Source organism: Filicampus tigris, chromosome 3 (genome assembly GCF_054856515.1).
Source record: "Filicampus tigris isolate MCC_2025a chromosome 3, RoL_Ftig_1.0, whole genome shotgun sequence".
In the NCBI taxonomy this organism is placed as follows: domain Eukaryota; kingdom Metazoa; phylum Chordata; class Actinopteri; order Syngnathiformes; family Syngnathidae; genus Filicampus; species Filicampus tigris.
In genome coordinates this window covers 20,935,482-20,950,915 of record NC_141219.1, presented here as the reverse complement: position 1 = coordinate 20,950,915, position 15,434 = coordinate 20,935,482, and the positions used below count along the sequence as shown (strand labels likewise).

Here is a 15,434-nt window from a genome sequence, read left to right as displayed (position 1 = left end):
CCAGAGACACCGCAACAACAGACAGCGACGCTGACCATTAAAGAACCTTCTGCACATGCATAAGATGTAATACCCTTCCATACCATCGGCGGCGGTAGTCACTATTTTGCATTCAAAAATCATTATAACAACGTAAACGATTCATTCAGCTATATTCTTCACTCAAGATGATCTCCCACGCGAAGTAAACCATCACGTTCTTGACACGTTATTGTGAAATACTTACATTGTCAACCCTCGCTCTTGTGCTTGTAAGAGGATTAAGGCAGCGGAGGCATGCTCACTGTTTTTCCGCATTTGTCACTTCACATTGGTGATCCCAGCGCTGATTTGCTAGCTAACAGTCAATCAAAGTGACCAAATAACACAACTGGCGACGCAGATTCAACATACGTAAACGCCCCCAAGACGCTTACAGACGGGTTACGACACTACGACGGTGGCCATTACACCAAACAGACGCCGCATTCGGACGCCACGATGCTTCACGACCTCCGACGTCGGTTTGGTCTATCAGGGCCTTAAAACAAGACGCCAGATTTTTTTTTTCCCGGGACTGTATCAGATTAATGGCATTTCAATTGACTTCAATGGGGAAAATGGATTTGCTTAAACAAGGAAATTGAATCGAAATCTTGGTCATGGAGCACATAAAACTCCCAACTCGAGATACCATTGTCAACAGTAACGTAAATAAAGTGTAAAAGCACATCCACTGCAGTAGGTGGCAGTGGTGCTCTCATTGTCAGAGTGTGCGCAGAGAGTATTAGCGTTAAGGAGTAGTTTTCACCACAGAGTAAGAGAAATGCAGTGGACTAACCAAAAGAGACACCATGGAAAAATATTTTAACAGGGATGAAAAGAGAGGCGGAGAGAGTTGTTCTTAAAAAGTTATTCTTGGTTTTAAGTTGATCTATATTTATTTTGTGTTTTCTGTAAATGTTAATAACAATGCAATGTTCTGTAGAGGTGTGCTTTTAAAAATTTTATAGACACGTGATACAATTTATGGTCACAGTGGAGATTTGGGGGGGGGGGGGCACAAAATAATTAAAAAAATAGATAAATAGTTTTCTTCTTACAAGAGGGGACATAACAGAAAATATTGCGATTCGCTGCTTTTAGAGACAAACTTGATGGCCTTTCTACTTAAGAGATGCAGATGTCAAGTAGCTACTATGTTATATTCCAAAAGGTGACAATGTAAAATAGCATTTCACTTTTAAGGAGTCAGTTCAGCATTGAAAATAAGATAAACAAGCCTTTTTTATTTACGTTGATTTGTTTTTATTTTGCTTTACTTTATTCAAAATATTTATGTCATTCCACCTATGCAACTTTGAGCAGAACCAATCAAAATGAATATCAATAAGTAGTCTGTCTCATATTTACAGTGAAACTGCTCAAGCTGAATGCTAGTGTGGTTGTACATTGTGGAATGTGACCCCCCCACACACACACACACAAAAAACATTGGTCTCTCAAGTTGAACCGATTCTCTGTGTACTTTTTCCATTACATGCATTGTTCATTATAGTATGCTCTTGGTCATAAATATCTGGTGTTGTTGCCTAGACAACCAAAAACTGTATCGCACGCAATATACCCATTAACAGTCAGCCTGCTACACTTTAAGCACAGTTCTAAATACAAACAAAGGAAAATGCACATTTGAATACCAACCATTCATTTTGTACACCACTTGTCCTCATTCGGGACATGCGTGAGCTCAAGCCATCCCAGATGAACTGGTCGCTAGCCAATCGCAAGGCACACATTGACAAACCACTATTCACACTCACAATGACAACTACGGACAATTTAGAGGCTTCAATTAACCTAAGAACCATGTTATACAGTGGTACCTCAAGTTACAAACTTAATCTGTTCTGAGACCCGGTTCGCAAGACGAAACATCTGTAAATCGAGGTAAATTTTCCTACTGAAATACAAGGAAGGGCGGCACGGTGGTCGAATGGTTAGCACGTCCGCCTCACAGTTCAAAGGTCGTGGGTTCGATCCCGGCTCTGGCCTCCCTGTGTGGCGTTTGCATGTTCTCCCCGTGCCTGCGTGGGTTTTTTCCGGGTACTCCGGTTTCCTCCCACATTCCAAAAAGATGCATGTTAAGTTGATTGGACTCTCTAAATTGCCCCTAGGTGTGATTGTGAGTGCGGATGTTTGTTTGTCTCTGTGTGCCCTGCGATTGGCTGGCAACCAATTCAGGGTGTCCCCCGCCTACTGCCCGAAGGCAGCTGGGATAGGCTCCAGCACGCCCGCGACCCTTGTGAGGATAAGCGGTATCGATAATGGATGGATGGAAATACCAGGAAATTAACCCATTCCAGCCCCCAAATTATGTTATATTTACATTTTACGATCTATCAATCTATCCATCCTTCCATCTTATTATGCTTTAAGTGAGGAAGGGAGAAGAACAACTGCTCCTCTATTGACAAAAGAGTCTCCTTCCAAAATAGCATAAAAATCTTAGTAAGATATTTTTCTTTTGTGTGTCTGTTTTCTAATTCTATTTATTTTTTGACAGGGAAATTTGTCTTTTTGCCACATCAATCAGAAATCTAAGCGGCTGCTGTGAGAATTGTGATGTGATTGGAAGAAGCATGTGTGCAGGCTGCAAACAGCCAACAGTAACCTTTAAATCGTTCTGAGGTGTAATTAACCCATTAAAGGGAAGTCAATCCAAGCATATTTTTTTCAAGAATATATTCTATGCACGGCCGCTAGTTGAAACAAGGCATTCTGATTGATATTGTGCTTGTGGAATATGAGTTAAGCAGCAAAATGCACCCGATTTTAGCCATCTCAGCGGGCGGCCATTTTGTCACTTCTGTCGACTGAAAATGACATTACAGATGCTCAGGGCTCAGATAATGACCATTCATGGCTCAGCTTCAGAAAACAGGTGAGCTGGTCCAAAAGAATTTGAGAGCTTAGACATGTGGCTTTCACACAGACGTGGGTTTATTATTATTTACTGTTTCAATCAAAAATGTAAAAATACAGTGTCAGCGCAAGAGAAGCAATATTTTTAATTAAAAAAAAAAAAAAATCAAGCGGTAATTACCATCCTCTATTCTGTGACAAAGCCGCAGATATCGTCATCTACAAACATATACAGTATCTTAACCATATATCACGCTCGACTGGTTCCATTGGTTCAAAGTCGACAAGCGCGTACGGTCCTCATCGAAGTATACACGTAGTGAACAAAAATTGCAGAATTGGGACTGTGCGTGTGACGTCATCAACATATGCCCACGCATCATCGAGCATGGCGGCAGGGTGTTGTTTTGGCAATTTTGCTGTTCAATATTATATTAAAACGTCAGTGAAGTACTAATAAAGTAAAACTCGGGCTCGGTCTTCCAGTCGATGGGAGCTATGGCTCCATTGTTTGGACTGTTTGCGGCACTTGCACGATATGCAGCGCATGCACAGAAGATCGCCAAGTATGGCGACTACACTAGGACAAAATAGGTACGAATGATAAACTATGTAATATTTACACTTGAAGAGACATTTTTTCGGCACAAGTTCAGGAATGTTGTCAGTTTCCCGCTGTTTTGGTCAAATCCGCAATGAATTGTGGGTAATATGCTTTGGCTGAGGGGCCATGGATGTGAGGTTGAGGTTCCTTGAGGTTCCACTGTATAGCTTTGCAATTTTGCCAAAAGTTTCAATATCATATGAACATTTGTTAAATGAAGCCACTTCAGTTGATCCATAGAAAGTAAAACGCACTCACTCACATGAAGTAGGTGTCATTCAGACATTGAGTGTGGTTTTACAATACCTGAAGTGGGTCTTTAAATAACTTCATTGGTCCAAATTGCACCTCTGTTGATGTGGTCTGAAAGAACAAGAAAAACAGGATCATTAGACAGAAAACTTTCTTATAGTCACATTTAAGCCAGCTGAAGTCCAGACATGGGGGACTCAAGTCATATGACTTGACTCAAGCCGGAATCGAATGGCTATTTTAGGACTTGCTTGCCAAAAACATGGGAATGACTTGACTTGGGACTTGGTATGGGACTTGACAAGTCATCTTGTTTAAAGTTTTAAATCTGCATTTTAACACTGTTTGCCTTTTTAGGGAGGAAAGCAAGAAAGAAAGAAAAAAAAGAAGGGTTTTGTTCATTCACGCCACCCTGGTAACCCATACAGCGTCACTTGTTAGAGTGAAGTAGCGATATAAACACCAACAGTGTCGGGCCAACTCCTAGGATCACAAATTTGAATGAATGGATTATTATTATTATTTTTTTTGTCCATGACATTGACAGAAATAGGATGATAAAACGCATGGTTTGCACCTCACAGATCGAAGAATGAACCATGTTTAATTTCATTCGTCATTACAAAACCCACAGAGAGGTAAACCAACCTTAGTTTACTAGCTAGCGATACGAGCACTGGTTTGGGACCAGTAAAAAAAATATGTGATTGTGAACATTAGAGTGCAGCTAAGTAACATAACTAGGGGTGGAACAGTTAGTGAAAACTGTCCGAAGCCTTCTTTTTGGCTGTGACTTTTCCATTCGCATATGTAAAAGTTCCCCAGCGCTCTATTTAATAACGAGGTGAAGTGCTGTGCACTTCGAAAGTAGCTTCTATTCACCAAAACATAGACACTGGCGTCACCTGCAATGTTGCTACCAGTCAATTGTGGAGAGGAAAAAAGATGTGCAGACATCTTTGGATTAAAGGATGATTGTTTTGATGAAACCGGGAAAAAGACAACAAGCAACGTTTGAAACTCCAAGATGAGTAGGGTTGACAACCGCCCCTTGAAAAACGGAATCATCCCGTATTTAGGTACGCAGTACGCGTCCCGTATTGAGTTGTAAAGGGACACACTTTGTCCCGTAATATCGTCAGAGTAAAAAATAATCTGTAAAATGTCAATGGAATTAATGAACAACAGATCCCTTTATATGACACTTTACGGTAACGGTCCTAGGCCCTCCCCTGCTCTGTGACCAATGAGGTGACAGCACATTCGTGTATTTCAGGATACAGAATCCGCTTATCTTATTTGTCGATTTAATGTCGCTTGCCAAAGTAGATAGCGGAAGTCAACAAAGCAGCATGACAAATTTTTGGTCCACCAGGCAACGCCAGAGATAGATATGGTATGTAAAGATTCAGAATGATTTGTTTTTTTTTAACCCTCCGATTAAGGTTAATATGGGAATGCGCAATGAATGTCAGCATTGTATGGACAAACAACATATACCGGTAATAATTTTGGGGTGGTATAAACAAGTACAATTTATTGACAAGTACGTTAAATAGATTAATAATACATAAAAGTAATAAATTGATGAATAATCGATAAAGAATACACACACAGCCTTGCATTTACATTACAAGTTCAAACAGCTATGCATGATTTTTACTGTACAGGCAGTCGATATACTACACTAACTATAAATGTAAAAAAAAAAATTGTTTACATTATTTTTCTCTTTTATGAAGTGTAAGTGGACAAATATGTGAAAATGTTCTGCTGAACTGATTGAAGATGAGCTCATTTTGAGGCTCAACTATGACATGTCTTGCTCAGTGTTTTACTCTGCACTAGTCAAAGATGTCAATTGGCAACTACTGTATGTTACACTTGCATTGGAAGCCCTGGCGGGAAGGCTGTGCACTGCGCATGCTCAGTGTGCACGGAGGGGAGAAGAAAAGGAAGAAGAAGAAGAATGAGACGAAGAAGAAGGGGCGCTGGCGTTTGACCGCGGGAAATTTGAAACCTGGATGCTTCATTTGCGCACATCGGAGAGGGGGATAATTTTTAGGAATAAGGACAAGGCCGGAACGGTACCCAGGTCACGGACATTGGACTGACCGGCAAAAAAAGGTCAAGTACCCAGCTCTGCCTACAAAGTGCACAAAGTTAATGCCTTTCAACCATTGACACACACTAATTAGATTTCAGTAACAGACTGGCACCTGAAACAAAGTATGTAGTTTTTAAATCTTATGATTGTACACATTTACACCATCATTCAGCATATTTCAGTATTTATCCCCACATTAACAGTGTGCCACTCATATGAACTTTAGCATGAAAAAATAACATGCATTCCTCTAAGTAATTTAAGTATGGATTCATCAAGTTAATTGTTTTTCATTTATTTCATTTTTAGAGATGTAAATGTTCATTACATTTTTAGAAACAATGTGCTTTTTGTAGTAGGATCAGTGAAAAAAAACATTTTATTATCACTCCAAGATATGCTTTGCTGAGCAAGATTTTACGACGTGACTTATGACTTGTTTGAACCAAGTAATGACTTGACTTGAAATTCGGTGCCGACTCGACTTGACTTGCTTGCTTGATTTTGTTGCCACAATGACATGGACTTGCTTGAGACTTGAAGGTTGCAACTCTGGACTTTCTTGTGACTTGCACAAATGTGACTTACTCCCACCTCTTTTGAAGTCCAACAAAGCCTTTTTTGTATGGACATACGGTACATATACATCTATACATACAGTTAATTGTCCATATAAAGCTAGGGAAGTCCCGATCCGATCATGTGATCGGACATCACCGTCAATCACGTGATTTTCAGCTGATCCGGTATTGGGTAAAAAAGATCCTTTTTTATTATTTTCTGAACATTTAAAGGTCACAAAGCTACAAAAGAATCTAGATGTGCAAATATATTGCCAAATAATACAGCAGTAGCTTAGTTTTATACTATACAATGTTACTTTTTTTTTTTTCTTCTCTTCTTTCTCATCTTGATGTAGTCTGACGCACACACTCACAGACATGGCACTCTCCTCCGCTGCGGACAGCAGCGAACGAGGCAGAGACAGAGCGGTGAGTTTGTCTTCTTAGCTTGTTTGGAGGGAGAGGCAAGCCAAAAAGATATTCCTTAAATAAGTCTGCCTTGCCTTATATAAGGAATCATCCACCCAAAATGACATCGTCAAAGAGTTGAGACAGCTGAGAGCTGAACTGTCTGGTTCGCAATTGTGACACATCCAAACAAGTAACTTCAAGTAAAAGTTTAACGAGTGCAAATTATTTCGTGACAAGCTAGCCTGTTCTCCACTGGTTGCAATTAACGCGATCATAAATCAATAGTGTCGTTTGTAGATGAGAGAAGTGACGCATGTACCCAACATACGGAGCTGCGTGGGGTCTTCATTTTAGGCTGCACAAACCTTTAAATAATGATGTAAATATATGGTTTACAATTAAATCAAATATGTCAATCAGAGAAATCCCTCATTTTAAGCCTGTTCACAGGCCAGGATAATCGGCCCGATTTTAGCCCCGAATCTCCTCTACCGACAATCGTAGGTCAGGACCGACTCTCAAAAGGACGTCCGCATTCCGTCAGACTGACAGATCGGATCGTCAATCGTCACTGATGGAAGCCCTGACGATTGACAGGACACGTTTTGTAAATGACGGACTAAGTACTGACGGAAGCAGATTTTCATCCATGAGAAAAATCGTCAAATCGACCTATCAGGCCAACACAGACACATATTTTGCTGACGTTTTTATTATGGGACGGAATTCTCACAGACTAACTGACAGACTTAACTGATGGACTGACTGACAAACTGACGATTACAATTCGGCTCGGTTTGAAAAATGACAGATTAACGACTGACGGACAGGTACCCAGGCCGCTGACAGGTGACAAAAGACGGACCAGAAAAAAATTGTAAAATGCCCACCATGCAACAATACACTGAAGAAATAGTGCATGCACCTATGAACAAAAATCCATTGATCTATTGTACTTGTATTTTTAACAAGTTAACAAAATAGCTGGACACCATGCTTGACAAGTATCTTACATGGCCATCGTAGAATAAACTAGAGTTTTTATAAAACATTTTAACATCGTATTTTACGGTGAACCAATTTAACTTCTAGTTCAATTTACTAAAGTCGTTCCAGTGGAAGTATACAGTACATTACAGTGGTAAATCGAAGAAGGTACCTATTGGTCACAAAAGGAAATGCGCAAAGAGCAATTTTTGAGTTGCATTGACATTCTGCCAGTTTGGATGTGTTGGCATGTCACGAAGAAGAAGTGGCCGCGGCGGTTATTTTTCACCGCTCAAAATGCATTCACACACACACACAACAGCACAAATTTCTAAGGTTGTTTAGTGTATCTCTACAGTATATATGCACATTTTAAGCAGTGAAAACTGGTGATTGATTATAAAGGGAAAAGATATTGACTCTCAAAGTGGGTCAGTGAGAACCAACCATATAAATATACATATACGTTTATTCGTACATACATAATATACAGATATCGCTGGCATCGGGCCAAAACCTCTTAAGACACATTTTGGTGAAATTCATAATTAGCAGCAAAAAAAAAAAGAGAATTTATTTTATAAAACACTTTTTGCCCTTAAAAATGTATAAAATAAAGATGACAATGTCGAAGGGGAAGAAGCATTTTAATTCACCAAGATTGCACCTTTGGAAATGATGTGACACAGGATTCAGGTTAAGGCAAGCAAAACTTGAATATAAAACTTTTAAGAGTTAAAGCGGTAGCAGGCTCCCACTTAATAGTTCAATCAATTGGCAAATAAGTGTAGGCTGTATGAAATGTCAAATGTATGTCATTGTAAAGCTGTTTGAGCAGAAAGCAGGCACAGTATGATGCAGATAGGGGACTCCGTTTCACATCAAATCGGTTCAGATAATGGAAGGATGGATTTTTCATCTGTTGGACTTTTTTTTTTTTTTTCCCCTGGATTGACGATCGACGAACTGGCGGACTTTGGACGTTTCCTAATGGAAGCGCCGTTGAGATAACATATGGACTGACCGACAGACGATTACAGTTTGGTTCGGTTTGAATAAAAGACGGATTGACGGATGATGGACGTGTACCCAGGCTGCTGACGGATAACGAATGACGGACCGGCAAACTTTAGTAAAATGCCCGATTATGATCATTACCTGTTGGGCTGAAAAATGTTGGAAAAAAAGGAATACATAACAGTATATGGGGGGGAAAAAGGCGAGAATAAAAACTATACGATGTTCGGTTGATAGACAACTAGATGCACTTTTTAATAATCCAACGAAAACTTCACATTTACAAGATTTCATTGAATACACTGAACCATATTAGAACACAATCTTTGTCTGCAACAAATTTCACTTCCTTTCTGCTAAATGGAACCCAGCTCAGGGGTTAGTAACTATAGCAACCAAGCCCCTTGTGGACAGCCATCCCACTAGAATTCCTCTTCTCCGTAAACAATCTACACATGTGGAGCAGAATAGAGGGAGGAATTTCAGAGCATGCCAGGCAGCCGTAAATCACTTCTTGCTAAACTGTAAGCCTTTTGCCGACTCATTGACACAACAAAGGGTGACCAAAGCTGATTAGGCCTCGGTGCAGCACCATTGACGTCATTCAGACACTGGGCCGTTTGTTGGCGTCCAAGTAGTAGCAGTAGTATGATGCTGTGTGATTAAAGTGATGCCCTGTGATCATCTGATCGCTCGCAGACATGAGGACACTGACCGCATGATCAAATCATGAACAGGAAAAATGTGTGTGTGTGTGTGTGTGTGGATGGGTGGGTGTCAGTACTGTATACGTTTTGTTTTTTTAGTCGAAACTGGGTCACCACGGTCATGAAAGACGTGCACAACAAGGCTGCAGATATCAGAAACGTCATTTTGACTTATTTTTTCAATATTCATTCATAGACATTTGTGCAAAATATGTAAGCTACTGTGCCTCTTCTGCAGGGGTGTTTCTAGTCAGTTTTACCTGGGGCGTCAAGGCGGTGGCAGGAGGTTCAGTTGGGAGTGCGGAGGTTAGAGACACAATTATACGCACAATTCCACAGCACTGAAAACTTCAATTTCAATAATAAACAACAATACAATAATCAAACACCTCTATAAATCTATGAAATGCAATATTTCAACGCAACAAATGGTGAGTCACGTCACCAATTATTTTCCCACACATTTCAACAGTCCAAATCCCTTGTGCAGCCAAGACAACTTCATTGTACTTGCTTATAGAGGTCAGAATAGAGGCTGTACTTTCCCTGTTGTCACAATTGATTTCAATGATGTTGACCATGTGTGTCAGAACAAATAACTCGGCCATCAGCTTTGTGAACTGTGACTAAAGATTCCAACCAGTCATCCATTTTTCCTGGAGATGTGAAACAGAACATTCTCTCCTGCACATGCAGCCGCTGGATAAATTGTCCCTGAGACAAACTCCCTCTCACTCTCTGGCTCTCAAATTCCTGTTTTTTCCCTCTGATGTCGATTGTTAGGGAATTAGCTGAGGTTAAGGCTTTGACGTAAGGAGTTTGGCCACAGGGCCTCGATCTAGCTGAGTCCTAGCAGAGTGCAAGTGCTCCTTCTCCATCCAATGAGAGCTGCCTCTCTAACACACACTGACATGCCCATTACAACTGCAGCTGCTGTGTGCCCCAACAAATCCCCCCCTGACACACACACCCATTGCACACAAATGCAGTGTACACAAATGCTATGTGCAGTGCAGCACTGTGCAATGAATCAGCCAAATATTTGTATCCCGTAAACATCACACTGGCACTCGAGCAAAGACAAAAAAGGCGCAGGAAGTGTGCGAGCTAGCGAGCAAGCATGTAGGCCAGCGGGCAGACAGTCCAAAGATGGCGATTACCGATTAGTGCCATGCAACACTGTACGAGTAACACGGAGCACGTGACATCTGAATCATATATGAATATATATGAATCACATGAATCAAAATGCTGTGTTTAGACTGGTGAAGATGCATTGAACAAAATTGTCCTTTTTTTAATGCCCATACTTTAGTTAGTACTGAGGCGAAGAAGAACAAAATCATATACATGTCACAGTACACTACCATTGGTCCGAAAGCAGTATACCAAACCAGGTTAAAAAAGTGCCATCCATTCATTTTCTGTAGCACTTGTCCTCATTAGGGTTGCATGTGAGCTTTAGCCTGGTTGAGAGGCGGGTACACATTGGACTGGTTGCCAGCCAATGGCAGGGCACATGTAGACAAACAACCTTTCACACTACGGGATAATTTAGAGTCTTCAAGGAACCCAACACGCATGTTTGTGGAATGTGGAGTACCTGGTGAAAACCCACGGAAGCACAGATTCCAGACCAGAATTTATAAACTGTGAGGCAGACATGCAAAGCACTCGAACACCAGGCTGCCCCTCGAGAAAGTTAGATACAGTAATTCATTCTTTTGGGCGATTCAAGGCTGTAGGAATAAAATGCTACCTGACAGTATAACAGTAGGTTTACAAGATAAGAACTGACCTTCATCTGCATAGCATGGGTAGAATTCAAATGCTTCAACTGTACCTTCTTTTTGCAATTTTAGAAAGCTACTTTTTCTTTAGTTTGCTTTTAAATGTTTTTATCTCTTTTGTTTGCAAATGCTTTTAAATGTTGCACCTTTGTACTTTTAGTGAAGCATATTTAGTTACATTGTGTATGAAAGGCCTCGCCTTGAAAATTCCCGTTTGAAATTAATTGAAATGTCATTAATCTGTTTCACCCCACCACAAAAAAAGCATATTGCCTTTATTTTGTTGTTTTGTTTTTAATGTAAATTATACATATTATAACCTAAAAAACATTTAAAAAATAATGAAAAGAAATAAATGGATTTAGAAAGTGTTCATGTGTTGTTGTGTGCCTTTAAGAGGCGTGGCCTAGTGAATGACAGAATCTCTGACTGCAGCTCAGATTGGCCAAACACCACAGTTATTTCAGTTTTTGCCTCGGCTCCATGCTCCTCGCGAGCGAATTTTTTATTTTTACTCAAGCGGCAGTTTATGTGACGCTCACTCATTAACTCTAATTTTGGCTTCCAACACAAAGCCCCAACCCAAAAAATTTCAAAAATTCAAAAGAAAAATAAATAAATAAAAAAATAATTAAAATCAATGGAACACAAGTCGCGGTAAGACACGCATACACAAATGCAGACTGCTATTAGTGAAGTCATCTGAGCTGCCAAGCAGCTCCAATCACCATCAAAATTTCCTCACGACCGTCTCCCACTATTTCGCACTGAATACACTGACTGTATTTACATAGCAGAGTTCCCTCTGACCCTATATCCTGCTCCCTTTGCATCCGGCCCTATGGATCTCCTCATGTTTTCTTCTCTTCCTCATCCCTCTCCTCCTCATCTTAGTCTGGTCCTCATCGACACACACATACACATTGTACCATACATTCGGGGAGAGCCGCTTTCCACTAAAGTGAAAAACAGGAAATTGGATGACATTGTTCGGTGCGCCGACGTCAGCAGTGAGAGATAGAACGAGTAAACAGCTTCCTCCAACCCAGAGCTGGGACCAGGATGCAGGGAATCTTGGGATGCCTGCCCTGCTCGTGCTGGAAAACATTATGTTGCTGCTCCACCACAAAATTCGACTATGCCACTAGCCCCAAATAGTAGGCATGTGTCGCACACTAGTAGCCTCCGGGACTCTACCAGTAGCACCAATGTGCCTGTAAGTAGTGTTACTTAACCAGTACCATGTACCGGTACTTGTCCTTCTGGTGTGTGGAAATGTCATACAAAAGTGGAAGGCAGTAGTGGAAAAAACAACACTAGTAAGACACTGTTGTTCTACTAGCATGCCAGATTATCCTCTGATAATAATAATAATAATAATAATAATAATAATAATAAAATGCTTCCCTTAAAACCATTTAGGCATTTATTTGATATCTTTAACATCCAGTTTAAGGTCCATTTAATATTACACCCTTTGTCCTCTCTAGGAGGACTACTGGAGACATTATACAATTATAATAGTTATCTAGCACTTCACATGTAGATAGTTGACAGTTTTGCCTCACTAGTAACATGTAGTTGCCCTACAAGTCCGCCAAAGTGTACTAGTGTGCAGAAATGTCATATAGTTGTATTAGTTAATAGTGGAAAAAACAACATGGGAAAAACAACATAGGACAGGCTCTGCTAGTGCACCTTAGTTGTTCTATTAGTGCACTGAATTGTCTTAGCCGAGATCATGGTTATTAAATAAATTCTTAAACAACCTTTGTAAAGCCGTTTGGGCATTCATTCAACGTACCAGTGCAAGTCATCACTAGAAGGACAACTTTGGCATACTTGTAGGACAGCTATATGTTACTAAGGAGGCAAAACTGCCAGCACTAGTTGATAATTGCATGCTACTAGTAGTAATGGTCATAAAATTCTACTAGTTAAAACATCTTGTGCTTCATATCAACTTGTGCACAATTTTGCCTCACTAGTAGTAACATGTAGTTGTCTTACTGCTATGCCAAAGCTTTCCAACTAGTGTGCAAAAATGCTACACACTATCAGAAGGTAGTCGTGGAAATCTAGTAAGACACAGTTGGTATACTATAGTGCACCCATGTCATTTTACCAGCAGGCTGAATTGTCTTACCAGTGAGGACAAAGAGAGTACTAGTATAAGGATGTTAATCTACAGTAGATAGCAAGTATATCAAATAAACGCTGAAATAGCTTTCCATCAGACTCTGCACTGTCATTGGCTGACATCTCACTTGCTCCACGTATTCATTGGCAGTCTACTCACCCATCATTAAAGACAGCACCACGCATTGGTCCGTTTTGTCACCCACCCATTGGCGCATGGCAATCATTACACATATAGTATGACCAGCGGGGACGCCGAAACAGGGCAGCCAACCCAACCAATTGCCGAGGGCCCAGAGCTAAAGGGGAGACGGCTGACAATGGCCCGTAACAGTGACAAAACAACGGCACTGCTTTAGACACCGCAGCAACGTGTCAAGAATGATGAAAAGTGTGAACCCAATATGGATGAATCAATGTTCCTTATTAGGTGTAATTAAGGGGAACAGTCCTGGCCACAGGTGTGGGGCGTACACCATGTACCAGAAAGACAGACTGCTTGCTCACACCGTGCGCAGACGACACAAAAACTGAAATGGCACAGTACGACACATCAACCTCGCCACATGCTGACCGGCTCAGATAGCAGTGCACACAGCCCATGATGTGTGTGTGTGTGTGTGTGTGTGTGTGTTGTCTGTGTGTGTGTGTGTGGGCTCAAACAGAATTATTCCCTTTCATGTGCAGCTACTTACATTTGCACTGAAAGCATCCATGACAATGGCCATGCAATACCTTCCAAACATTCCAAGTCAATCACATTTACACAAATAACTCATTTAAAGCGGAAGTCAACCCAAACATATTTTTTTCAAGAATATGTTCCCAGCAGGCCCACTAGTTGAAACATGGCATTCTGATTAATTTTGCATTTGTGGAATATAAATTAAGCAGCAAAATGCACTCGTTTTTAGCCATCTCCGGGGGAGGCCATTTTGTCTTCTGTCGACTGAAAATGACATCCCATTGCTCACAACGACCAATCACGGCTGACCTGTTTTCTGAATTTGAGCCGTGATTGGTCGTTGGGAGCAGTTGTGATGTCATTATTAGCAGGTTAAAACAGAGCTATACTGTAGAGTGAATGAGTCACAGAAAGGCTGGTGGGCATCCTTGAAAATGTTAATGAATGAAACAAGTTGTGCAAAAAGTAGTAAACATTGAACAGTTGCACAAGTAGATTCAAAGGTTTAGAGTCACTTTATTCTAAGTTGACAGGTAAAGGTGACAATGCATTTCAGATTCATCCTGAAGTTTCACCCAAAAGGCAAACATACTGCACTTTTTGTGGGTAGTGCGTATACAGAAGAGTAACAGCACAAAGTTGAGCCTATTAGTTGAATATTCAACAAGTTGACTTGACTACTCTCACTGAGATTTAAAGCTTGAACTTGATGAACCGCTAATCAGGCTTCTCGTCTTCCAATTTACAGAGGACTTTTAACTTGCCGTCTGTTGCCTTCGCCAGACTATAACACCCTGTGGAGCAGTGAAATGTCCGGCTAATAAGGTGACACTGTCTTCACTGTCTTGGGGATGAAAATAGAGGTTAGCCTCTCTAGCTTGGTCAATTCCGAATGCCACTTGTCTGAAAACAATAATACCTGCGGGACCATGGAACCGAGGAACCGGGGGGTACTGACGCAAAGTGAAACTCTATCTTCTAGGGTTGTCACGATACTCAAATTTCAAACTCAATATCGATACTCGAAAACATTTTCGATACCACGGGGATAAAAAAACTAACAAATGCTTTCATTTCATTCGACTACAACAAATCGTTAGTCGTTGAACTCCTAACATAAAGTAATATAAAATACATGTGGTTAAACGTATGTACATCCACTCAACTGATCTGATTATTTATCAAATCAATGAACCAAATCACACAGATGACAACAACCAACCTCTTTGGCATAGGTAATACTGTTTAGGCAGTCACTATTTTTTCAC

General features: G+C 40.6%; 1 protein-coding gene across 2 annotated transcripts in view; it reads right to left on the bottom strand.

Moving 5' to 3' along the window:
- pde8a (phosphodiesterase 8A) overlaps positions 1–15,434 on the bottom strand; it is a 71,747-nt gene that overhangs the window by 29,661 nt on the left and 26,652 nt on the right. For both annotated transcript variants that reach the window (XM_086025721.1, XM_086025722.1), the window contains exon 2: positions 3,815–3,871. In XM_086025721.1, coding sequence (XP_085881847.1) covers positions 3,815–3,871 — 57 coding nt within the window. The remainder of the gene's footprint in view (positions 1–3,814; positions 3,872–15,434) is intronic.